This window comes from Astatotilapia calliptera, chromosome 13 (genome assembly GCF_900246225.1).
Source record: "Astatotilapia calliptera chromosome 13, fAstCal1.2, whole genome shotgun sequence".
NCBI lineage: Eukaryota > Metazoa > Chordata > Actinopteri > Cichliformes > Cichlidae > Astatotilapia > Astatotilapia calliptera.
This window is the reverse complement of record NC_039314.1, coordinates 8,241,200-8,266,252: the sequence shown is the minus strand read 5'-3', so window position 1 is coordinate 8,266,252 and position 25,053 is coordinate 8,241,200. Positions and strand designations below refer to the sequence as shown.

Here is a 25,053-nt window from a genome sequence, read left to right as displayed (position 1 = left end):
GGCTGTGTAGCCAGGTGTACACCATTTTCAAAATTTCAAGACACCTGGACCCACATAGCCCAAACAGTAACACAATGTAGCTAAGCTAGAATTACAAAATAGGGATGCGAGGACTGGGACTAAGTGGGGAGCTCTCAATAGGAGTAAAGTAGTAGTATGAGGCCACGTGTCCTCTATTCTTAGTCTGCCAGACCCCCAAAAAATAAAACAAATTGCCTCCGTTTCCAGCCTTCCCCTTCAAAACTGGGTTGGTGTCCTGCTAGAAAGAGTCTCCCTGTAAACCTGCACCCAGACAGTCCCCATTTCAAGAACGCCCCCCCCAAAAAAAAAAAAAAAAAAAAAAAAAAAAAAAAAAAAAAAAATCACATTTTCTCTAATCTTTCAATCCATTAAATGAACTGTCTGCGGTACTGAGCTGCTTCGGCTTTATTTATTTAGTCAGTTTTTGTGAAAATTGCGTGATATGTCATAGTGGTTTATCCTGATCAAGAGCAGGACATCTGCAACTGTGTGACCCGAACGGTCGCCTGTGCACCTCTGCCGAGTCTGTGATGAGCCAAAGAAAGCTTTCAACAGGAGGTCTGTAATCCTCTCTGAACTCTGATGGCTCTGCTTTACAGTTTCACATTCCCGTTAATGCACAATCAGAAAAAAGAAAAAAAGAGGGAGCCGCCTGAAAAGCAAGTGAGGTTCGGGTTAATTTAGTGAGATATTTTCACTGCATGTGTGTGAGGGAGTGGAGGCCAAAAAAAAGGGGCCATTAAATCTCTGTTGCTCTGCAACACATGAGAATTGACGGCACGAATAAAGGTTAAATGAGCAACAGTTTTGCTGACCCAACCGTGAAAAACAGAATTAAAAGGTTTGTGGTCAAGCATTAAAGCTGCAACTGCAAGAGCAACATTTGCTGAATGCACCGTTTCACCGCAGAGCCCACAAGTATCCAAAGTACAACGCTCCACTGCCACATTAAAAGTAAACTTTCCTTCACATGCACTTCACTTTTTAGACACGTGGATTAACCACAGTCGCCCAAATAATGTATTTTGCAGGCAACAACATGCAGGTGAAAGTGCAGTAGCATGCACGGGGGCGGGGAAGAGGCCCTGATTGTGTTTTATGTGCATTGTTTAGAACATGTTTAGAAAATGTGAACCTGTCTCTATTTCTAGTAAAACCCAATAAGTGCCATATCATCATTATTTTTGGTGCTGCTGATGCTTGGCTTTTATTTTTTAAATCTTACTGTAATTTTTTATGTTTATGCATTAGCGCCAACAGCTGCACCTTTCCGCGGAGCTATTAAAACTGTGTTACGCACTAGTAGTAGACAGCGTAATTGTTTTTACTGTAATGTGCTCATTATTTCACAAATAAACTGGATGTCAAATTTATACAAAAACCCCTCAATTAAACAGACAGGGCAAACAGAATGAATTACTAGCTCTGTGAGGGGGGTGTGGTGTTGGAAACTGATTCATCTAATGTCTTTTGTTCTCTCAAATCTCTACATATGGTATGATTAGTGACACCGAAGACGAGGTGCTACAAAAAGGATCATCCCACTGGCTTTCTGTGGTCTAATCCAGCAGTTATTGAGAGCTTTGGGATGACAGAGATTATTCCAATGCAGACACGAAGAGATTTACCTCTAGTCTCTGCACCATCTCCCGGATGTCTTCTCCGCAGTTGTCGTGAGCAGACAGCATGACACACTCGCCCCGTTCATAGAAAATCTTAATGCTCATAATCCCTGAGGTCCACCCGATGACGTCGCGGCACGAACAGTTGAAGATCACATTTTTTGATTCCTCCTCAATGAGCACAATGAACTCATTGGATATACCAAGCAAGCAGTCAAAGTCCAGCGACTGGCCAAAGTCCCGGGCACGGACGCTCCAGGTGATCGCTCCCACGCTGAACAGATGCGCGTCCTTCCTGGGTTTCACCTTCTCCTTCTTCTTGCCTCCGAGGCTGATGAAGCTGAATTTGACAGCTGAGTCGATAGTGGCCGTGCTAACGAAGTTCTCGGCTAGGTCCTTCAGGTACTCCTGCCGCGTACGAGTCGCCATGGCCCGAAACTTCTCCGACTTGTGTGCTGCGTTCTCCCCGTTGATGACCTTGGCAAGCAGGAAGTCCCTGAAAACCGCAGACTTTGGAAAAGTTACAGACTTGGGAATAGGGGGGCCAAATGGAGGCACGTCTTTAGATCTGGACACAGCCACACTGGAAAAAAATAAAATGCGGGAGTGACAGTTAAGAAAAAGAGGAGCGTAGATATTGAAATGAATGAATAATGAGCAGGCGCTGAAATTATATGCCTTTTGGTAAAATTATTTCTGCTGAGACTAATGTTTCTCCCTTCAACAAATGCTATGTCATTAGCAAGAGTCGTCTTGACTTCAGAAACTCTTGAGTCGTAATTCATAAGTCATAATTTCAAGGTGTCTCTGAAGATAATAACTGTATCATCACTGAGCAGATGAAAAGAGCCCTGTGATTCTGGCGCATTACTATGAAGTCATAAGAGAAACCACAGAAATCACTGAGCAAGCTATTATTATTATCCTTTTAAATTAAGTGCTCTTAAAAGTTCACGCAGAAGAGCCACTTGACACAAAGACATCTATGAAAAACACATCAGAAGATCAACACGTTCGCCTAAACTGTCTCGAGCACACCATTTCGCTTCTTATCCCGTGGTGTAGCACTCTAATATTTAGTGGTTTGACTCAATGCCACCAAACTCAGATGTTTTTCTACTTTCTTCTACCCTGCACGCTTTTCTTTACCAACCAGAGTAAAAAACAGTTTTGGGAGTGCCTTGCAGGCGTGATGCATGCTTGTTCCATTTACCTGTAGCAGACGTTATCAGTGCACGGGTTGTGGACTTTGACAATGACAAACACATGCTGGAAATGAGAGCGGATGTTTTTTGGAGTGAAAGGAAGGGCCCCGGGCTCCTGAAACACTATGGTGACAATGTCATTGCCAATGTGCCTCTTCCTTAGCAACTGCAAGAGAAAAAGGAGAAATGGAAATTAAATTAGATAAAAGATGAACACAGTCAGGTTAGTTTAAGAGTACAGAAGTTTGGAAAACACATTATCGCTTTAAGATTTCAATTCGAATGAGAGCATGCGAGTGTTTTTCTGAACAAAGGCCAGCCGTGTGTCAGTTGCAGTGACTCAACAGTCACACAAAAACTTCTTTCTCAACTTAGCAAACATTTGCTAACATTAACCATGATAAGCCACCGATCAATACCAGACAAACTAAGGTGTAGCACCAAGTGCTCATATGTACTGGCCCTTTTATTACTTAGAAATTTTCCCAGCAAACCTTAAAGTATCATGCCTATATCCAAGAAAAACAAAGAATTTTGGGTGGCAAAAACGTCCTCATTAATGGACAGAATGGACATCTCTTATAAACCAGGAAATGATACAAAAGCATTTTTTTTAAATGCAACAAGATATGATTGACAGCTCTGATAACAGCCATAAACCACATGTCACAGGACTTAAAACAAAACCAAAAAAAACAACAAAAACAAAACCCCCCAAAAAACATGCCAGTTATGTAAAAGTTCCTTATTTAATTAACCCTATGATGCCTGAACCAAGGTGGTTATATTAACTAAAACTTGAGGTATTGACAGACGTGTTTATGGATATCTGGATTTTTATAACACTACAAATCACTGCTTTCAAAAAGTTATGTTTTTATTATACAGCCTGATTTCCCCAAATCTTACCTGTGACTTATGCTCTTGGTACAATAATAATGAAGAAAAAAAAGCCTAAAACTAACACTGAAACAAAAAAGAAAAGAAAAGAAAAAAGGCTAAACTAAACATTTTCAAACAACAAAAACTAAACTGAAATAAGAAAATCCACTTGAACTTGAAAACAAAAGGTCAAAATGAAATAATAATAATAATTAAAATAATTAGAAAATACAAAACTATAGTAACTGTAGTCTAGTCATTAAATAATTGCCGGAAAATTTACATTTTTTTGAAATTGGAATGTTTATTGAACTTTTTGACAAATTAAAAGAAAACAAATTAGGTTTTGCTACATCCAGAATTTTTATTTATTAATTGTTTAAAAAAAATGTGCAATTTGTTCAGGCTTTTCGAACTCAACAGGTAATGCTCATGTATCAAATATGATACACTTGGCATTAGAGGGATAAATTCCTGTCTCATTGATTGGGCCTCTGCACAATCTTGTGGCGTGTACGTCACGTTCTCAGTAGGACATGGTGTGGTAATTGAGAAAATGAGGTTGTCACCGTTTATGTTTCCTTCCCACACGCCTTTCCTTTGGAAACAATTTTTCAATCATAGACTCATGGGTTGCAACAAGCTTTGATACAACTGATGGGACAAAACCTGTTTAGCATCATTTTCCTGGATTAACATTTGAGCATCTTTATTACACTGAATGCAGGGACGGGGGGCATCAGTTCATCCCCTGCACGAAACAAAAAAAAATCAATCCTTTGAGTAAGCTCTCACATTTTGCCCTTCTCCTCGACAGAATCACTGTTCCCGGTTTGGATACAGAAACTTTACTGGACAAAGGGATTTTTGGGTGGTAGAGATATCAACTAACTCAATTTAGGATTTGTGTGTGAAGGGCACATGTCCACTCAAACCCAATTTATACTGCTTGTATTGTTGGCCTGTGCAGGTCATTAACCCCCATTCTCTGGTTGGTGTGAGCCTGTCAGTCAGGGTCGGTGAGAGCCCGAAACAAGCAGGATTAGAGGGTGCAGGGGTGATTTGGAAATGATGAAGGGATGAACAGGTCAAGCTCTGCTTGGCCCTGCTGGAATATTACCACCAGGGATTAAATCAAACAGTCCCACTTTATGAAATACAATTGGATGAAAGGTAAAGAGAAAAAAAACACCACCAATCATATGTTTCTACACTCACTTGTTAGATGTTTCTGATGTTTTAGACTGTACATCCAGCCTCCATCAAGGTATTCTAATCTCTACAGGGTGGTGCCCACAGGTTGTATTATGGACTCAAAAAGTACAACCATGTGATCGGCATAGAGATTAATACAGTGAATGTCTGTAATCTTATCTTTAGAGGGCCATCGTTCAACAGTCCACTGCTACATCCACCTAATTCCACTTGTTAGCACGGACAGACAGAGGTCCATCTAATACCGCGTCTGCTTCAGCCCCTGGGGAAGCACTGATTAAAGTCCTACTATGGGGTACCGTCGCTATGGCAATGCTCGTGCTTTCAACTGATAGGTCATTACCGTGTCGAAATGAGTCTCTGGGGAAGATTGGCAGTAGTCAGGATAGGTGATATCCTAAAAGGAACTTGCTCAGGGATTTATTAAAGCTATTAGACATCAACTGAGTACACAGAAGGGCAAGCATGGTGGTGTGCTGCAGAAGATAGAGCCTGAAGGGTACAGTTTACTCACCTGCTGCCGGTTGTTGGGTGTGTAGGGGAGCATGGTGGACACGTGAAACATCAGCTCGTAGTCTTTATAGGTTGTGTAAAGAGAGTGCGTGCCTGTGGAGTCCGCTATAAGAGAAGACAGGGAGGTCAGGGTCTCAGGCCAGATTGCAAAATGTAACCGAGTTAGCTGATCTGATGATATCATAGAACAAAAATTAAGATTGAAGATGCACTACAGTCCCTGTAAACACATACAGCGGAGCATCTGCACTCAGCAGGACTGGAAATGTGTGGGTTAGCATTTGTGGATGTTTAGCTTGGCGAGTGTGTTGTGCATTTTATCTTACTCTTGTTATCCAGCTGAGCTCTGTACTTGGTGAAGCCTTTGAGGCGCACCCTCTGACCAAGCAGATCCAAGAACTCATCCAGCGCTGGGCCGGCACTCTCGTTGTTGTACATCTCTTCCTCTGTGCTCTGGCCAGCCTTGCAGTAGAGTACTCCCACCTTGTGCTGGAAGCTTAGCTGGAATGAGGAAAATAGACATAGACACTCAGTGAGTACCATTTCCTGTTGCTGATCGGTATCACGCACACCACACTCATACATACTGTATATTAAGCACTGAAAGCATGCAAGTGCCCACTTTCCATCATGTCACAGCTAATGTGAAGGCCTTCATAACCCTTCTTGGGGGGGAGAGAGAGCTGAAATCCCCTTTTGTGAAGCTAGGCTATGAACTCTCAGGAGCACTGTGCAGAGTATAAATCAACCTGAGCTATTAGCTGCTACTTAAGAGCAGCTGTGGGGCGACAAGGGAGTGGATTACAGACATACAGCAGAACAGTTTCGGTTTATGAAAGAAAACGGCATAATCTGCCAACAACAGTATTTCAATACTTTCTAATGGACCTCTTCCTTAGGAGATACTTTTGTAGCTGTGAAATACTAGGAAGATTGTTTAACAAATGTGTCTACATACAGATGTCTTGTTTATTGAGAAGACCATCTAAAGGCATAGAAAAGGGAGCCAAATCTCTCAAGTTTCCACCACAAGCGTTGCTGTAATTCAGAAATGTCTGATATGAACTCATCTCCTCAAGAGACAGGAAGAAATAAAACATCTGGAGTGATTCTCTTGTGAGATTAGTGTGAGAGCATCTCTCCACTACATGAGTTCTAAGGCTTACACCCTCCCAATGATAGCAGAAGATGGAAAGAAAAAAAAGGGTCAAGGGTGGAAACAAATAGATGAGGAGGCAGCCCCTTGCGTTTGGCATCTGTTGCCCTTTATTCACAGCTTCACCTTCATCTTGACCCAGAGTCAATGTGTCGGTACGGCGGGAAGAAAGGGTTTCTCTGAATGTGAATGCTGACAAATGGTCTATATACTGAAACAAATTGGAATTGTCTTTTTCCTCCGTTACAGGTTATGATTTCCCGGTGTACTCCTGACACTGTTGTCATGGTGACTTCCTCCCATCAGGCAGTCTGTTCTGCACTAAAGCTCCTGCGGTTACCAAAAGCTATTATACCATCAAGCCCCGTGGAAATGGCATGATGTGCAATGATGTGGCCTTCTGTCTTTTATCCTGTGTGATATGGACTCGCTTGACCTCCAGCTCCTCTTAACAGCCTAAGGGTAATCACATTAACCTTTGGGGCGAATTTGAAAAGTGCAAGCACACAGGACATATAACAAAGATACAGATGAGTAGTGCTCCTTCGGTGAAGCTTGTTGCATCACCGTCTGTGATGGCTCTTTTTGGAGTGGCGTTAGCTTCTGTTAAGGTGGAGCTGTATCCCATTTAACAGATCTTGCCAAAAATCTTAGCAAAGAAAGCATCTCCAATTTTTCTCCATCTGTCCAGAGCTGCAGGGCGTTGAAAACTGAACTCCTGCTCATTCATTTAAACAAAAGCTGAAACTAAAATAAGAACGCACAAACAACAAAAGACACATAATGAGTGGAGAAAGAAATTGGGACAGTGTTTCCCCCGGAGAGCTCTGAGTGGCTCCTGAGGGATGGCGTGGTGTGACATATGTCTGCGCTGCAGTGTCCTGATGCAGCAAAAATCCAAAATGTGGCTACTTAAACCTGGCTACAATCACCACGCACCACTACACAAACATCTGCTGGGGTTATTGCATTAAAGTGTCACTACAGAAACTTCTCCAACTTTCAATGTAAGGCCAGGGGATTTTAAAAAACGCAGTGTTTGTAATTGCAAAATTTCCTGCACTTATTCTTTGTTTATGCTATGAATGCGATCACTGCAGGGAGATTAGCTTTCTAGGTTAGGGAGAATATCATCTGTCAAACATAACTTAGAGGAAAAGGTCAGTAACTGTTCTCTGACCTCCTCAACGTTGTCATTACTGTCATGACACACTCATATTTTCCTCTCACTTTCAAATTTATGAGTATTACCAGTGCTTGTAAATTCACAACTTTCATTTTCTAACTGACACAGATAATAATAAACTAAAGAATTTTAATTTTCCAGATTTGAGTCTTTAGATTGAAACAGCAGATACGCATTGAAAAATCAATGGCTTACAAAAAAAACAAAACCTAATTTGTAAATTTCTTACTCAAGATCGCAGCTCTAAATCTCATTAGCTGCCAACTCCTTTTCCACAGTCCATCTGCGCACAGTCAATTCACTGTGATCTACAATGAGATCTAAAATACATTCACATATGCTCTCTTCTCTTCTTACGTCCTAGGCTGTTACGGCGCAGTCTACAAGGCCGCTTTCAGGGATATTCTTTTTGCAGATGCAGGAGACCCTCTCTGACTCTGTTCACAGCAAGAGGAAGCATTTAACAAAGAGACTAACATCTAACATCTCCAAAGAATTGCGCGCGCGCACACAAATCCTCAAAAATATGCATTTTAGGGGGGAAAAAAAGTCAGGCAGATCATCAGGCTGCAGTTCTTCCTGTCCCGTATCAGCTTCCTCACATAAACACATTAGAGGGGCGGTCAAAGTCCAGCTTGGTTAAAAAGCAGATTAAGGAGTGCCTGACATATTGAACATTTGCCCGGCAAGAATAACATTAATGATTATAACAGGAGTGTGCAAAAATACTGACATCCAAATATAAAACTGGCTTCCACTGGGCTTTTGGTTTGAGGTCTGCGCAGAGGAGTGCCAACTGGAAGAGCTTCAAGCCCCACTTAGCCTGGGCTCTCCTCCTCTGAAGGCAGTTTCTTGAGATTATTTTATTGCTTTTTTTTTTTTTGCCTCCCATGTGTCAGTTTCATCATCTATCAAACTCTTTATCTGCAGACATGGGGAGTCACATGGCAGGTGAACAAACCCCTGTAACATCTGGTGGGAAGAACTTCCTCAAAGCACTTATTTACAAAGTTACTTTGACATAATTGGACACATAGAGCCTGCCACCGTGAGTGCATTTAACTTGCTTTAGAGAGGACACTTCATTGCTCTTGTTTATGTGTGTAACGAAATCCTAACACAGAAAAGGGTCTTGGCTGACACTTTCTATTATAAGAACCTTTCCCCTGTCAATTGGAAGGATGGGCGCACGCTAACGAATGTAATTAAACTAATAAGCAGACAATTCTCTGATGGTGAAACAAGTATCACCCCTGGCTAATCCTTCCGCTCTCCATTCCATCTTTTTTTCCCCAGTTTCATTACATGAGAAATTAAAGGCCTTCCGATCACGCAATGAATCTGTGACAGCTGTGAATATAGAGAGCCCATATCACTATTAGCAATTTTATTCAAACAGAGATAATGCAAGATGACACCCTCCACCGTCTGAGCAGCATACCAAATCTCCTGCTCTCAGGCAAAGTAGGCTGTCAAAAGTAAGTTACTCTAACTTGTGTGCAAGTGTCCTATCAGCACAACAAGTGTGCCAAAAACAGATGGTGCTGGCTGCAGAGAGTACAGGACTTCTATTGATTCTATTTAAGCGTGATATTGTCTGCACCTCGGCCCAGGAGTCTGTGTTATCTATCTATAACAAGCAGCCCGTATATAGGACAAAGATTCCTGCTATTTGAAGTTAATCCCTCCCAGTTTCCTTCTATAGCTGAGGTAAATGTCACAAATAGAGACACATACGCCTGAAATATGTAGCGTGATGTGCTAATGCAGTCAAAACAATCTTTCGTTTCTGATATGTGGCTGCGGTGGCTTTAAAATTAAACAGCTGGCAAATCTCTGGACAGACGAGGCTTTCTTCCCTCCTCAGAGAAAGATTTCACATACAGAGACGCAAGTTTGTGAACCTGCTGTACCTTGTTAGCGTAATCTGTCTAGGTTTTGTGAAGAGGTTGTGTGATTCACTATTGTTTGTCCAGATGCAGTGACCTCCTGGAGTGCTGGTTGGCAGCCTCACAGTTATGACTCCACAGTGAGTCACTTCGTCTCAACAAGTAGTAGTCCTGCATGTAATGCATCACCCCGTAAAACTACAAATGGTAGTATTTACGCAATTTTTTTCTTTTTTCCCCTTTCTTTTTTTTTTTTGGGGGGGGGGGGGGGGGGTGTCTTAAAGAGAAAAAGGAAGAACCATATGTATACATATCTTAAAATGCAAGACACCAAGTATTAATCATCAAGGCACTGAACCTCAGATTACCCCGTTAAATCAGCAGCAGCAGCAAAAATCTGTGGTAGCACTCAAAACACGGTTCAAGAGGACATCTCAATGTATTATTCACCCCTTGCTCATCCAGCTTGAGGAGCTGTTCCGCGACTTTGGGAGAGTTCATGGCCAGCCTCAGACACTGGATATTCAGCTCAGGGATGACGTATTCAAGTACTTCTTTGAGCGGCAGCCCGCGGGCCGTCCCGTGTCTCGCTGTGGATGGAATGGCATCCTCCAGGATGGCACCACGGAGGGTGGTCAGCTGGCAGGAAAGACAGATGGTGAGGATTTGTCCAGTAAAGTTAACAGTCATATAAACTCCTACTTGTACAGTGTGATAGGGTTGGGTCAGGCATGCTTCCATATGCTGACTGGTGTTAAGGGTAATGACTACATTATGACTCTGGACAGCATTAGGGAACTCAAATTCTAAATAATTGAGACAGGCTAACTGAATACTAGATGTTTGTGTGCCAGTAAACACTTTCAAAACAACAACATCCAAATTTCCATTTGCACAGCCTGTTAACATGTCAGCAGTCAACTGCGGTCCAATAAAAAGGCTTTCCGAAAAGTAGACTTATATAGCAGAGGAAGGAAGAGAGAGCGATGTGGGGCAGGTCGCGCAGAGAGAGCAATGAGGCTAAATGACAGGAGTACATGCAAATAGATGCTCCAGCGGTCGAGGAGTTAAAACACTGCCTGCGTGCCACTTGCAGGGCTACCATGACCCAGATACATTGTTTTATCGTGGGAGTGGTGCTTTAAACCGAGAAGGGCACTGGATATCAGTGACATTTTCCTGCCTGACGCATCTGTTGCACCTGAATTATTCAGTGAATGAGACAAGCCAGCATCAATCAAGACGATACGGTCCCACCAGGGACACCAGGACTCTGCCTCTCCGTTTTTTAGGATTAATCAGGTTGTGTGTTCATCGGGGTGTGTGAAAGTGAGCGAAGGCAGGCAACTACACACCTCTGATACACTGTATCAGTATTTGCATTAATGGCCAATTGAGTCACAACTGGCACCGAATCACTGGACACCTTAGTGCAGATTTAAGAGGGCAGAGAAGTTTCCTGTTGTTTTCGGGGGTACTGAAGCATTCCTGGACTCTTGTACTGCTTGACTGAGCCGCAGGCCGAGTGACCTTAACGTGTCTCACTGAATGTGATATGAGAAATATGAAAAATCCATGTTCGCGCTAGTAAACAATTCTTCAATAAATTGACAGGTCATGAAGGTTCTCCAATCATGCATCCATAATGTAAGCAGTGAGCGAAAAGTGCACATCAGTGTATTATCGTTACCTGACTGGTTCTAAAGGTGACCCGATAGTTGTACTGCGTCCCTTCCTTATCCCTTCCATCGTCTAGCTTCTCCCTGCGGATGCTGACTGCCACGGGTCCAAGATGGTCGTCTACACCGAAATAATTCTGATGCTCTGGAGGGAGAGAAAGAGATATAAAATTAAATGAGAGTTATGCATGTTATCAGACATTATGTTAGCTGGTGAAAGAAAGAAAGCTTAAATATAAGTAATAATAAATTACAGATTTTTAATAAAACACGTAATCAAATTACTGCTGTGGTTTCAGTAGATTATCTGTTTACCTATATACACTCACAGACGAGCTGATTAGTTACATCTGTTCAACAAAGATCTCATCAGCCAGTCACATAGCAGTAACTCAATGCATTTAGATATGTATACACGGCAAAGACGACCTGCTGAAGTTGAAACTAAGCACCACGATGAGGTAAAAGGTGATTAAAGTGACTTTGAATGTGGCATTATCAGAGCTGGGATCTGTATTTGTCAAATTATCAATCTACTGGGATTTTTTCATGGCCATCTCAAGTGTTTACAGAGAAAGGTCTGAAAAGGAGGGGGAAAAACATCGAGCAAGCAGCAGTTTCTGGGTGAAAAAGCCTTCTTGATGGAAGAGGTCGGAGGAGAATGTTCAGAGCTGACAGGAAGGCAACAATAACTCAAACAACCACTTCTTACAACCAAGCAATGCAGCAGAGCTTCTTTGAACGTACAGCACATTAAACCTTGAAGATGGGCTACAGCAGCAGAACACACCGAGGGCCACTCCAGTCAACATAAAACTGAAGCTACAGCCTATTACTCCATCCTGCATTATCTCAAGTGGTTCAGGCTGGGGGTATGTGGTTATTTTCTTGCCATATTTTGGACTCCTTAGTACCAACTGAACATCATTTAAATGCCACCTGAGTGTGTTGCGGATCATGTCCATCCCTTTATGCCCTACAGCGTATCCACCTTCTGATGGCTGCTTCCTTTAGGATAATGGATCATGTCACAAAGCTCAAATCATCGTAAACTAGTTTCTTGAACATGACTGAGTTCATTCAAATTGTCTTTACAGTCACCAGATTTCAATCCAGTAGAGCAAGAGCAGAGTTCACATCATGGATCTCCAGCTACTGTGTGATGCTGTTGTGTCCCTGAGCCTGAGTCTGCCAGCAGTCTCTTTCTGATAAAAAGGGATTTTTTCTTCCCCAGCATCACCAAGTACTTGCTTATATAGAGTCATTGGCCATTGCTTTGTAATAAAGCACTGATAAGACTGCTGCTGCAATTCGGCACTAAATAAATAAAACCCACATGCTCCACGTGGCATTGAGTTTTGCACAATGCAGACACATGCAGACTGAAGTACAGACATGACATAATGTCTTAATATAAGTCTGCATCAATACATTTATGAGCTTAATAATACATCAGGTAATTTCAAAAGAAATTTAATTCAGTTTTCTATTCTGAAGTGAAGTGCATGCATGACGCATAACATTCATAACTGAATGAAGCAGACGCTCAGGACGCCCACAGAACATGCAAACTTTTTTTTTCTCTTGTTGTTGTTCTGTCATTTTAAATTAATGGACTGTTCTGCCCCATAAGTCATGTTCCCACAGCTACTACTACGACTACTACTACTGCAGCAGCAACCCTTGACTTTGTTCTCATGCTAGAAATGAATGATGCAGACGTCGAGCTTTGCACTTTATAAATGGCATGTACTCGTATGCATATTAGATAGATGACCACGTGGGTAAGAATGGTGTTAGAAAAACACCGCACCAACATTCAATACTGGTAGAGATTGGATCACATGACTGGGGGGGGGAATCACTGCGAAGATGTTGGTCTATATATCCATCAGTTATATCAACAATCATGGCATGAAAACTAGTAAATCTGGTGTAATCCCAGAAAAACATTTATTGCGTGCACACTCAAAATTTCATGTTTCGATCTACTTTGCTCAAAAACCCAAGGCAAGATTTTCAGGAAATTTCCAGGGGATTTTCATGGCTTTGGGTAAATCTGATGTTTCCAGTAACCTCCTCACCCCTCCAGTGTGCTGAAAATATCAAAATGTGATGGGCAGATTCTCATTACTTTTCCTTGCCCTCTTTATGGCCCCTGAAGGATGAATACTTTTTTCATTTATGGACAGTCTGTGGTTGTTTCCCCTTTGACACCCTGAGGTCTAGACATTAATTTTCAGAGTAAATTAATAATAATAATGATGGGCAGAATGCCAGCTCTACTCCTTATAGTATCGCTCCAAAGGAGTTGAGTCTTTTGGCCAAATTTCTTATACGGTCGTTAATTCTTTCCATCAGTTATTGTGCTGATTTAATGAAAAATTCACTACACGACAAGGATTACTAGCTGGGCTTTAGTCTTTTCAGCTCTAAGCACCATAAGAACCAGTACTAATTTCTTTGTTGACACACAATGCATGCGTGCGTACATGTGCATGTGTGTGTGTGTGCGCATGAGTGTGTGTAGGCACACATATAAGAGGGCCTTGAGCAAACACTCCCTTAATCCAGGCTAAAGCTGAGGAGAAAGACCTGGATTCAACAGCTAAAAGAAAAACCTCAGCAGGGTCCACAAAGCAGTGACATTAACAAAGAGATTTCTGCAGAAGTTTTCGATATTACATCCACGCCATGCAGTGCAAGCTGTGTTAAATAGCGTGGTTCTTGTCACTGTAGCATAAACAGTGGAGCAAAACGCACATCGGCATTAATAATAAATTATCTGTATGGAGGGAAAGTAGGGTTAACTGTCTGACGAATGCTTGTCAGGGACAGAGTTCTGCAGGGAAATGTAAGGCATATGGTCAAATGGTAGTGGTGGTGGTGGTGGGGGGGGGGGGGGGGGGGGGGGGCTGTGTAGCAATGGAGGTCTCAAGGCATCCAAATACCAGGAGCACAGTGAGTCAGATAGTGCTGACTTTAGAGGAAAGCTTTTTGTCAACACATTTCTTTAGCATGTCAGCGGTGCCCATCACATGGTGCTGACAATTTGCCAAAGGTTGCAAATTGGATGACTTTAATTTTTCATGTCAAATAATGCCCCCTTCTCGTTTTGCTGTTAATCCACACCACAGAAACACCTTAAAAAAAATCTTTGAAAGTCCAACACTGTGAGCCCCTTCTTCTGTACATTTAGTGCTCCAAGCTTAATTTCAAGCCTTGCATGTCAGTAAGAGATGGTTTACATTGCCCTCTGCACATCTCAGTGTCAACCCAAACACCTAATGTGACCATGACCTGTACATAGTGAAGCTTGACCCATTTTGTGTGAAGGAAGCATTGTGTCCATTAGGGGAAAAACCACTCCGGTTGCTAAGGGAAGCAGGGCTTTAGGCAATCAATTGGATCAATGTTCAGTCCAGGTTGATGAAAGCCTGCTGAGAAATAGTGACACGTAGTCATGTTTGTGTGAGTGTGTCTTTGCTGTGAAGCGCAGGTGATGACAGACCTGTCTAGTCAATAAAACACCTTATTTTAAAAAAATGAAAAAGGCAGTGGCTACATTTCCATACTGTGAAAGAGGCATCCTACCCTAAAGACTAAGGTCTTCATGAAAATGCCCTGTTATACACAGGCCTGCATTGCTGTGAATGCAGGCTAAATAAATGCACAACCCAAATCCAGAACCCAGCTTTGGTGTGAGTATTAGCAAGGCATTTGAGCAATTATAAACATGTCTCTCAGAGACAGATTTTTATTCAGAGTGTCTTTTTGAAGAGGTTAAGGCATCTTGGAGTGTGAAAGGTGAAGCAGCTGTTTTCTATGGTGGGGGCAGGCTTAAGACGGGTAACTCTAGAGACCAGCGAGCACAGATTGCACAGAGAAGTGGGAAAAACAGATATGTATAATGCGGCGATGGGTCGGGGTCAGCACGGTATTTCCAGCATTCGTCTCGTAGGTGTTTTAATGAGGAGAACTGGGACCTTGGCGTAGCTCTGCTGACCCTAAAGTTTCATATGAGGAGACCTCGTACTCTCTTAGTCCCTGCAGGGAACAGCTGCAGTACACCCTCTCACTCACCTCTCTCTTTTTCACATGACTAATCGCAGTTTCTCCGCAGGGTTCGGAGTAATATCAGAGGGAGGACATGACCGCTCCTCTGCTGAGGAAGTGAAACACACGCCCTCGCACCCAACACAAGCCTGCTATTGTTCTGGACTTCATTTCATGTGCTTGTACAAAAAACAACTGGGACGTTGAGATATTTGACCCTGTGAGATGAGGCTGTTCCATCTGGGAACTAGCTTCCCCACAGGTGACTGAAGAAGTCTTACTTTATAAAAATGTAGCTGGCCTGGAAAGTTTAATAGTCCTCAACAGTGAGCCACACAAATCCTGCTGCATCATCACTTTTAACTATCTGTAAAAACAGAAATTAGCTCCTTACCTCTCCCGTAGAAGAATTTGTGGTAGTAGTATGCTCCAAGGTCAATGTGCTCGATGATGTAGCGTTTGACCTTTTCCCTGTGGATTGGCTGGTTTTCTCGAGGCACCTCCAGCACAGAAACTCCTGCGTTGGTGCAGTGTGAACTTAGGGATGACTCGAAAGAGCAGCTCTCTGACAAACCGCTGTAGTTGACACTGTTGGCTCTGGAGAGGGAGATCTTCCTCTCGCTCTCGCCACCAATCTCATTGCGAAAGTGCGGGCAACTCAGCACCAAGCTGTTGCTCTTCCCGTCCCCCTCGTCTGCATCCAGGTTCTCCTTTGGGTTCAAGTCCTCTCTGCTGCCCAGTGGAGACTCAAACATGGGGGTATTGGCACTGTTGCATCCTGCTGCTCCACCATCGGCTCCTGCTCCAGGTCCAGCACCGCCTCCAACTACGGACACTCCACCAGCTCCGGCTCCAGCTGAGGCGGCCGAGGCACCGGTAGTAGTGTTTTTCCTCTGGCTCAGGTTAGCTCTGCTCGCCACCGCCTCGCTGATGTTAAAAAGCACACTCTGCACATCGTAGTGGGCGAAGCATTTTTGGAAGCTGAGTGGTCGCCGGTCGTCCTCGATTGACAGCCGCAGTGCGTCACTTTCACTCTTTATGGGCCGAAGTTTCCTGAACAGTGATGTTTCTGACGACTCCGATTTAAGACGTCTCATGAAGGACTTCTCCCGTTCCCGGCTGTAGAGTAGGGAGCTGTCTATGTAGTCATAGCCTGGAATGTGGACTATCTCACCCCTTGCAATTTGTGCTGCTGTCTGCAAGCTGGGGGACAGCGAGGCATCACAGCGCAGCAACTCGGGGAAACCCAGAGGGGGTATACTGCGGTGGTCCAGGGTTTCAACTCGGTAGCCCTTAAGCATGGTGAAGAAGCCATCCCCAGTCAAGCCCTGGCGGTCGATGGAGGATGTGCTGCCGTACTCGCGGTGCAGCGAGGCTCCAGTGTTTGGGTTGACGGCATTCTGGTCCATTACGTCTTCAGAGTCGATGTCACTTATGGTAACGTCACTGTTGCTCCGCTGACGGATAGGGTGCAGACCCTTCAGCGGAGAGTGGCAGAGAAAGTCACTCAGCGTGTATTTGTCAGTGTAGTCCACCTCCAGACAGACTGCTTCACCTTGCTCTAGTATTTCCACAGTGTGTTCCTGCTGGCCGTTCTGAAACACGGGTATCACACTCTGATAGTTAGGCGAAGGCCGCCCGTCCCATCCGTCTTTTCTTGGCGGCCATTCTGTGACCCTGGCCCTGACACCCATTTTAGGCATTGCCGGAGTACCATTTGTTTTGCCTGCACCATCAGGTTTCCCCTGCATGCTGGAGGCTGGAGGTCCCATGCTATCGCTCAAGGCTTTGAGCTTCCTGCTGAATAGCTCCTCTGACTGCATGACCCTGGAGTATTCTTCTGGGCCTCCCACAATTCCCACAAGGTTAGATTTGTTAGCTGTCACAGGGCTCAAAATACTCATATCCTGCTGGCAGATTCCTTGAAGAGCAGACTTCCAGGACCCTCCTTCATCATGCGACTTGCTCACTGGTGAGCCAAGGAGCAGCCTTTTTCCTGAGTCAATGAAGCTGCCGTCATAACTCACAGAGGACGGGTGGCATGACAATTGGCAAACAGCATTTGGGCGTCAAGGACGAGTGAGTGGGGCGCGCCGTAGCACAGCACAGCAGAGCGGAGCCTTCTCTCACAGCGTGTCGCCAATGAATAACGACAGCTGGAGGTGGTAGATCTATAGCACAGAAACACAGAAGAAAGAAAAAATATTTAGCGCACTGCGAGCAGGTTGAAAGGCTTTGAAAAGACATTTTCATTTAAAACAAGTATTTTATTTCTCAGCAGGACTCCAAAATATGGCACAATCAGCTAAGCTAAAAAGAAAAACTGCTGACCCAAATTGTCTGTACCTAGTTATCTTTGTAATAAACTCTCACCACGGGCTACGCTGGGATCTTTCAGGTTTGGAACTACGCCGAGCTTATCGCAGAGTATGAGTAATTTGCATCTTTGGGAGTAGAGAGAGTGCCATTATAGGTTTATAACTAGATAGATGTATATCATGGATGGTGCTTCTAGCCTATATCTAACAGATGGAGGTGAAGCAAATTACAGCAACAAGAGGCAGATGTTGAACTAAACGGTCGCATGTACCAGTATCTGATCCAACGGCTTGCAGCATCATCAAGCCGGCAAATTATACAGGAGGGATAGTTGGAGAACTGATGCATATTCAACACCAGCTCCACTTTGCCTTTTTATCTGATCTGGTTAGTAGGAAAATTAACAAGGACTTGATGAGGTAAACTGGCTGTGACAAAAGAAAACAAACGAAAAAGCAGAGTAGAACTGTAAGACACACACACACACACACACACACACACACACACACCTTCAGAGGGTAAAGTTTGGCCTATGCTAATTCTGTTAGGGAAGAAAAAGCTCGTATCAGATTCAGCAGACTGAACATTCAAGGACGGAGAGAAGGAGAGTGAAGCCACTGGGTATTTCAGATGTTAAAAATACACAAACACATGGCTTCCACTTAATCTGTAAATAATGCTGCAGAACATCGACTATCAGACTTTTAAAAGCAGGTACGGGTTGGGACAAAGTAATAAAGATACTCATGAAACTCCAAGAAGAAACAAGCAAGTTTCTCTCATCAATCTCATCCCATGCTATGTGTTGTGTTGTAGCTCCAGAGGAGGGGGTAGGTGACGGAGGTGTTATACTGGATTCATCTCTTTACTGACACCGACTTCTGCATTGTAGATCACACTACACTGCAGTAGAAACTGCAAGGCTTTCTACACTGACCCAAATGCGTTTTTCTTGTTCTTTGGGGCCAGTGCTGTGCTTCATTTCTTCTGGTACTGCACTCATGTGAAAACACCTTGAGTTATCAAGTAAAACCCTTGCCATCAAAGAGAACATGGACCAAATCCCCAATATTCGCTTCAGCGAAGATGGGAAGCTCTGTTAAAGCGTCTTTCTTTGAAAGGTTTCATTGTGAACATGATAAATGATGGTATATGGGCCCAAGGTCCTAGTCTTTCTCTCAGTTCCATCCGCTTGGCCTTTAATATGATCGCTACAGCTTCCAGACAACTGTTTACATTTCTCTGTCATTTACTGCTAAGGAGGGGGGCTAAACTATTTTAGGAAGAAAATGTGGGCCACATCAAGATTAGCTGCAAGCCAGACTAGACCAAATACACTTGGGACGAGTTGGAAACATTTTAATAATAAAGTATTCACTTCTGCCTGGGCCGAATACAGGTTAATGCATGCATGACCTAAATGTGTAGGAACAGGCTGGTAATGACGACTTCTCAGTTACAACAACAGCCAAACTATGTGCAGCCCTCCCTCTCCCACCGGGGGCTTGGGTTGTTATGAGAACGGCTTTATTAACAGGAGCAGGAAAATGCATGTCGTGTCACTATATTTAACAAGGGGCTTAAAGATGAAGGCAGGAAATTGTGTTGCGTCATGCATAATGTAGTGAAGAGAACTGCTGTGGGAAATATGTTTGTCCGTTACAAATGGCAAATGATGAATAATGAAGTATGTGTCTGACTGCCGTGTGGTGAACAATAACAAAGCCACTTATTTTTAATCACAGACAACGCCCGTCTTCAAAGAGCCAAAGCTGCAGATCTTGTAGCAAATATGACTTTATTTCTACAATAAATCCTGAGCTATAATTAGACAAAGACATTGTAGATCAAGGTGCATAGCAGTACTTCCATGTGATCCTGCAGGAATTTTTCTGTAGGCCAACACGGAAGTTTGCATCACCCTGGTTTCCTTGACAAACAGCCAATGGGATTTCTTAATAGGCTTTTATGGATTACTGCAGGGAAAAAGCGACTCATGGGTAATAAAAAGTTTGTGATACTGGCATTTTGTTCAGCAACATAATCTCCAATTAATGCAACTTTTATGATTTTTTGAAACAAATGCAATTGCCAGAAGTAAAATGCTAATGCTATCTTATAAATGAACTACATCACAATTTAATGACTTCATCTTCCCCATCACTGAGCCTCCAAAGCTGCTGAATGTCTCAGGCAATTTTCTGCAGTCTCGTTAGCAAACAAACATCTCCGAGAGACGTAAAAAGCTTTACTTGCATATTTTATGTTTTAGAACAAAATGTGATGGTGTCAAAGGCATTTCTTAACCACATCCCTTTCCCCCCCCCTTCAGGCATTTAACTAAACACTCATTCAAAAGGCTTACCAATGTCAAGTGCAAAATAGCAAGTCATTTCTGAGTTTAAGAGTCATTCCTGTATATTCCTCTTGCACTCAGCATCATGCGCTTTGCTGTCATGCTGCTCAGCACGTAAACCCTCACTTCCTGAGAGCTGTGTTGTCAGTTTGAGACATTATAATAACCCCCAAACCTCATTTAAGGGAAAGTAGGTAACAATGAATATACGCTAAAAAGGATATTACATCTAGCAAACTAAAACCTTATTTTTACACTTTAACTGGGGGTTATTAAATGTCCTTGGGCACTCTCCACCACCAAGGGTTATGCATACGACTACCACATTTCCCTTTCACTTCTATTTTTTCTTATTTGGCGTCGTCTGCTTGCATACTGCAATATTCTGCTGGAAATGAATAATGAAATGCACGTCTGCCTGCAGTGTAGTGACAATAACAAAGTCTGGAAAAGGTATGCGTTGCACATACCACTGTTACTGTTGCTTGTAGTTAGGTTTCACTCCTACATCACACTCTGTGTACTGAATAGCATGTTAGCATGCAATCTTGGATGCAGCCTACATGCGTAGATCTAGAGCAGTCTGTTTAAAGGCTAACTTTATCCCTAAAGTCTTTGTGAATTGTAAGCCAATACTTAAGAGATATCCACTGCTTTGCAACACTAAACATCCATTATCTCAAGACAACATGGGAGATATCCCCTAGCCAAAACAAACATGGAACCTCGGGGGAAGAAAATATTAAGTAGCTATACCCATATTTCTATTCCTGCAGCAAGACAGCCATTTTAGATTTTTCCTGGTCAACCAAAATTAATACCAAGTCTCCTTTAAAGGCATGACAGGGAGCAGTCTCCTGACCAACACCCAGACGTCGACTGAACACTGTTTTTTCACACTCGCAATTAGAGCGAGTGACAGCAAAATGCGCCACCTGCACAAACAGCTTTATCAGTGGTGACACTCCAATAGACGCTTTTAACGGATGACTGAGGACAGGAGGAACAAAGAAACTGACATACTGTAATGTCAGTGCATGACAACAAAACAGCATGACTGACTTCTCACTGTAGTCTGAGAGAGAAACAGACAGAAATCCTGTCAACACAGACAGAGCAAAGAACAATCAAAGCCTGACGTTTATTAGCGCTGTTTGCAGCATCGCGTCTGCACTTGAACAACTAAAAATGTTGAGGGGCTAAAAATAAGAGGACAACACCTCATTTTTAAACACTTAAAGGAAAAAAAAAAATCTATTCTGAGTTTTTGTCTTTCAAGCCAGTCTCTTGAAACAGCAGATTAGCCTATTTAAGTTCATAAAGTCCAGCCTCTCCTTGTTTGTGTTGCTGCTTGGGGTCAAGCCAGGGTGAGCTGCCCTGGACAGGATAACCCAGTGAACATGGTGGTCTGTGTTTCTCTTTACTTTCTTCTATTAGCCAATTTCCCTTTGACAGTGATTAACGACCCGCACCATGTCTCGACCCCCACCTTCCTCCACCAAGTGAGGGTGCCACAGGCGACTTGGTCAGCAGAATCCGTGCTCCTGTGTGACCTGCTGGGAGAGTGTGTGTTTTCTGTCCTCTTTCTCTCCTTTCTTTTGTTTTGGTCTCCACAAGTGAAACAGCAGATGGAAAGGGGTGAGAGGTCTGCTTTCGCTAAGTGGAGTAATGCATCGCCATTATGGGCGTTTAAGACAAAAGGCCTGGTGAACAGGAGGAAGGAATGGCGAAGGCGAGATGGGAGAGAGGCCTAATTACAGTAATGAACTCATTTTCTGTCTGATGTTGGAGAGTCTGTCTTTCATCTTGGTTCATCCAGAGAGGAGTGGCCCAGCGGTTCTGACAGGTCTTAAAATAATCCTCTGACACTGTGTCCTGATTAAAGGCCCGCCAGATATTAATACGCTGTCAGAAAAGTGAACGTGTTCTGTCCACCACTCTGAGATTAATACTCTTCTTTTGCTAATAGGCCATTTCACCCGAGTGACTGACTTCTGCAGTCACTTGTGCAGAACTGCCACTGCGAGCACGGAGAGGAAGGCTCTCCGAGCAAAAGCATGAAGTGTGCTTTTGTTGGGTTTTGGTTCCAACTCTGCAAATGTTTATAGTTACAGATTTATCTAATGGACTAGTAAGGGCACGCTGAGTGAAACCCTGAGCTACTTGAGCTAGTAATGAGAAAACCGGAATTTTGCAAATGGTATTTATGGAAAAAGAGTCACAGTGCCAGGATGTTTGACAAAAACAGCACTGCACACATCAACGCTGAAGCACTTTGATGCCAGTCGCAAACACTTTCTGAGCGCAACATTATTAAGACTAATCCACTCAGCACTGACAGCACTTCAGGAAATTAGGAACATAGCGTGCACGTGAAAAAAGCAGAACCGTGTCATTAGCCCTTAAAAAAAAAAAAAAAAAAAAAAGTTCTTGAGAGGAATACTGCATCTTCGCTTACCCGATTTGTTGGCATCAACGCTCATTTCAGGTAGCAATTGATTCCTGAGTAGCTAAACATGCCACATAATAGCACGCTGTTAGGCCTGGAGTTATCTTTGAAAATATCATGTGCTGCTTAACCTTGAGACGCTCCGCTCGCACGGGTTGAGTAAATCGAGTGTTGCAATTGCTGAAAAGTCACCAAGAAGTCACAATCATTTCAGCAAAATATCAAGATTTGCATGTGTTTGAAGATCACAGGCACAATTTACCTTCAGGTTTTGCCCAGAAAAGACATTTGGCATGATATGTAACAACACCTTCAACTGAGATAATAACCGTCAAAGCAGGAATCGAATTTTCACATTCCTATAAAATGTGGAATCCTCCTGTGTCCAACCTATTGCACCTCAGGTCAAAGTCAGACGTGTTTACTTAGTCCCGACCAACCTGCCTGGCCACTCTTGCGCCTTTGGGGTGAATGCAGGCCTGTAATTATGGCCAATTATCTTTAATAAAGCCTTGTGTAATTGAGCCACATTAATGCTCCTCTGTTCTCTGCAATCAGGAAGTTGTAGCTGGCCTCGTCCCCAAGAAGCCTCAACCTCAGGAGCCGAGGCCAAGCTGCGATGCAGTCATCCTCTCCTCTCCTCCTGCAGCCAAATTAGGGTGCAATGTAGACTAGAGGCCAAGATGATTACATCAATTTTCCAGCTCATGGACTTCATCATAAAACGGGTGAGGCAGTGTTGTGATGTGAATGAAATTTACAAGTCCTTCTCAATGAATTTGAAACCTTTTTTTTTTTTAACCTGCCTTCTGCCATTTTACACTGACATGCTGCAGACAGTCAGACATTAGGATGTGTCTCACTGTGTTCATCATTAACAAGGAGGAAGGGGGGATAAAATCCAAGCGGAAAGCAAACAAACCTGAAGGGACGTTTCACATGCTTCACTGCCCTCCGTTTGATTCCTCAATAAACTTAAAATAAAAACAATAAAATCGCGTTCCATATCACTCCGCACTCAAATGCGATCAAATCAGCGCTGCATACTGTGTTGGCACTTCTCCCTCCAAGGAGTTGATTTAAAACAACGTGGGAGCTCTGATTTCAATCCTCCATTGTCAGCAGCTGCTTGCAACCTTGTGCTGAGAATGGGAGGGGGGCATGTGCTGGTTTTAGATATTAAATTCATCAGACTCGCAGCAAGAGAAGGTTGGGGCAGAGATATCTGCAACCAGACACGGACATCTCCAATCTGATGGAGGAGAAAAGGGGGGGGGGGGGGGGGGTGTAAAAAAAAAAAAAAACTTGTAGTCCTGCTTCACTGGAGCGATTCTTCACCTTAACTGGGTTGTTACAAAAAGAAGAATGAGAGGTTAAGCAGAGAAGGAAAAAAAATAGAATGGGAGTTTTGCCAAAACCAAGCTCAAAGAGATCGGTGCAATTAAAACCACAGAACCAATTAATTGGGCAATGTTATCCTTGAGAGTTCATTACTGGGGCCTGAGAAACCAGGCATGGCACCTTCCCCAAGGCCCTCCGTAACCAAAAGGACACTTGTAAAGAGGTGTTAAGACTGTGTGTATGCGTGTGCGTTACTGATCACATGAACTAAAGCTATGAAAGTATGGACCAAAGAACACGAAATGCACCATTCAACTTCTTCCTTTTTCATCTGCTGCTCCCACAATTCAACCACACAACAGGGAATAATCTCCCACCACCTCACACTCATATTAAGACTGATGCTAAAGCCCTGCCATTAATGGCCGAAGCCACACCTTCCTGATAGAGCAGTGTATCTGAGCCGGTAAGAACCCAATCACCAAACTCCACCTTCTCTTATTGTGCTTAGACCACCTACCGAACACCGTGATGTGCCAATATTGCCTGCAGGGAGTAATGCTGAGATTTTAATGGCCAGTGTGAATGGAGGGTCACACCCTCAGTGGGCGGTAGGGAAGCTAGTAAAATGAGTCCCAGCCAGCTGCCTTATCAAGCCTAACATGATGAAACTACAGACCAGAGGTGGGACCAAGTCATTGTTTTGCAAGTCTCAAGTAAGTCTCAAGTCTTTATCCTCAAGTCTCAAGTCAAGTCTCAAGTAATGTCAGGCAAGTCAGAGTCGAGTCTCAAGTCACTGGTGTAAAAGTCAGAGTCAAGTCACAAGTCTGAAACTTTGAATTTCAAGTCCTTTCGAGTCTTTAAAAAAAAAAAACGAAAAAAAAATGTTGCAGTTATGCTAAATGTAAATATTAGACCATGTAATTTTAAAATCTGTGTTTTTCTCAACACATGACAAAATAGTGAACTTAGAAAATATACACAAATTGTGAAATTGCACCTCTTTAAAATGCAGCTCAATTAAACCTAGCTCCAAGAATAATTTTCACCGACAGTTCTGAGATAAGCTGCATGTTGTTCTTGGATGCGGTTGTAGGACCAGCTTTAAAATCGCATGACAAAAATATCATACACATTAAAAAAAACTGCATCACCAACGTAGCC

The 25,053-nt window shown here is 43.2% G+C and overlaps 1 protein-coding gene across 7 annotated transcripts in view; it reads right to left on the bottom strand.

The window, feature by feature from the left end:
* Window positions 1-25,053, bottom strand: part of LOC113035329 (signal-induced proliferation-associated 1-like protein 2) — an 81,863-nt gene that overhangs the window by 31,639 nt on the left and 25,171 nt on the right. For all 7 annotated transcript variants that reach the window (XM_026190838.1, XM_026190837.1, XM_026190843.1 and 4 more), the window contains exons 2-8: window positions 15,819-17,595; window positions 11,380-11,513; window positions 10,140-10,328; window positions 5,785-5,959; window positions 5,460-5,563; window positions 2,857-3,014; window positions 1,650-2,226 (exon numbers count right to left, since the gene is read on the bottom strand). In XM_026190838.1, the coding sequence (XP_026046623.1) occupies window positions 1,650-2,226; window positions 2,857-3,014; window positions 5,460-5,563; window positions 5,785-5,959; window positions 10,140-10,328; window positions 11,380-11,513; window positions 15,819-17,328 (2,847 nt within the window). In that variant the 5' untranslated portion in view covers window positions 17,329-17,595. The remainder of the gene's footprint in view (window positions 1-1,649; window positions 2,227-2,856; window positions 3,015-5,459; window positions 5,564-5,784; window positions 5,960-10,139; window positions 10,329-11,379; window positions 11,514-15,818; window positions 17,596-25,053) is intronic.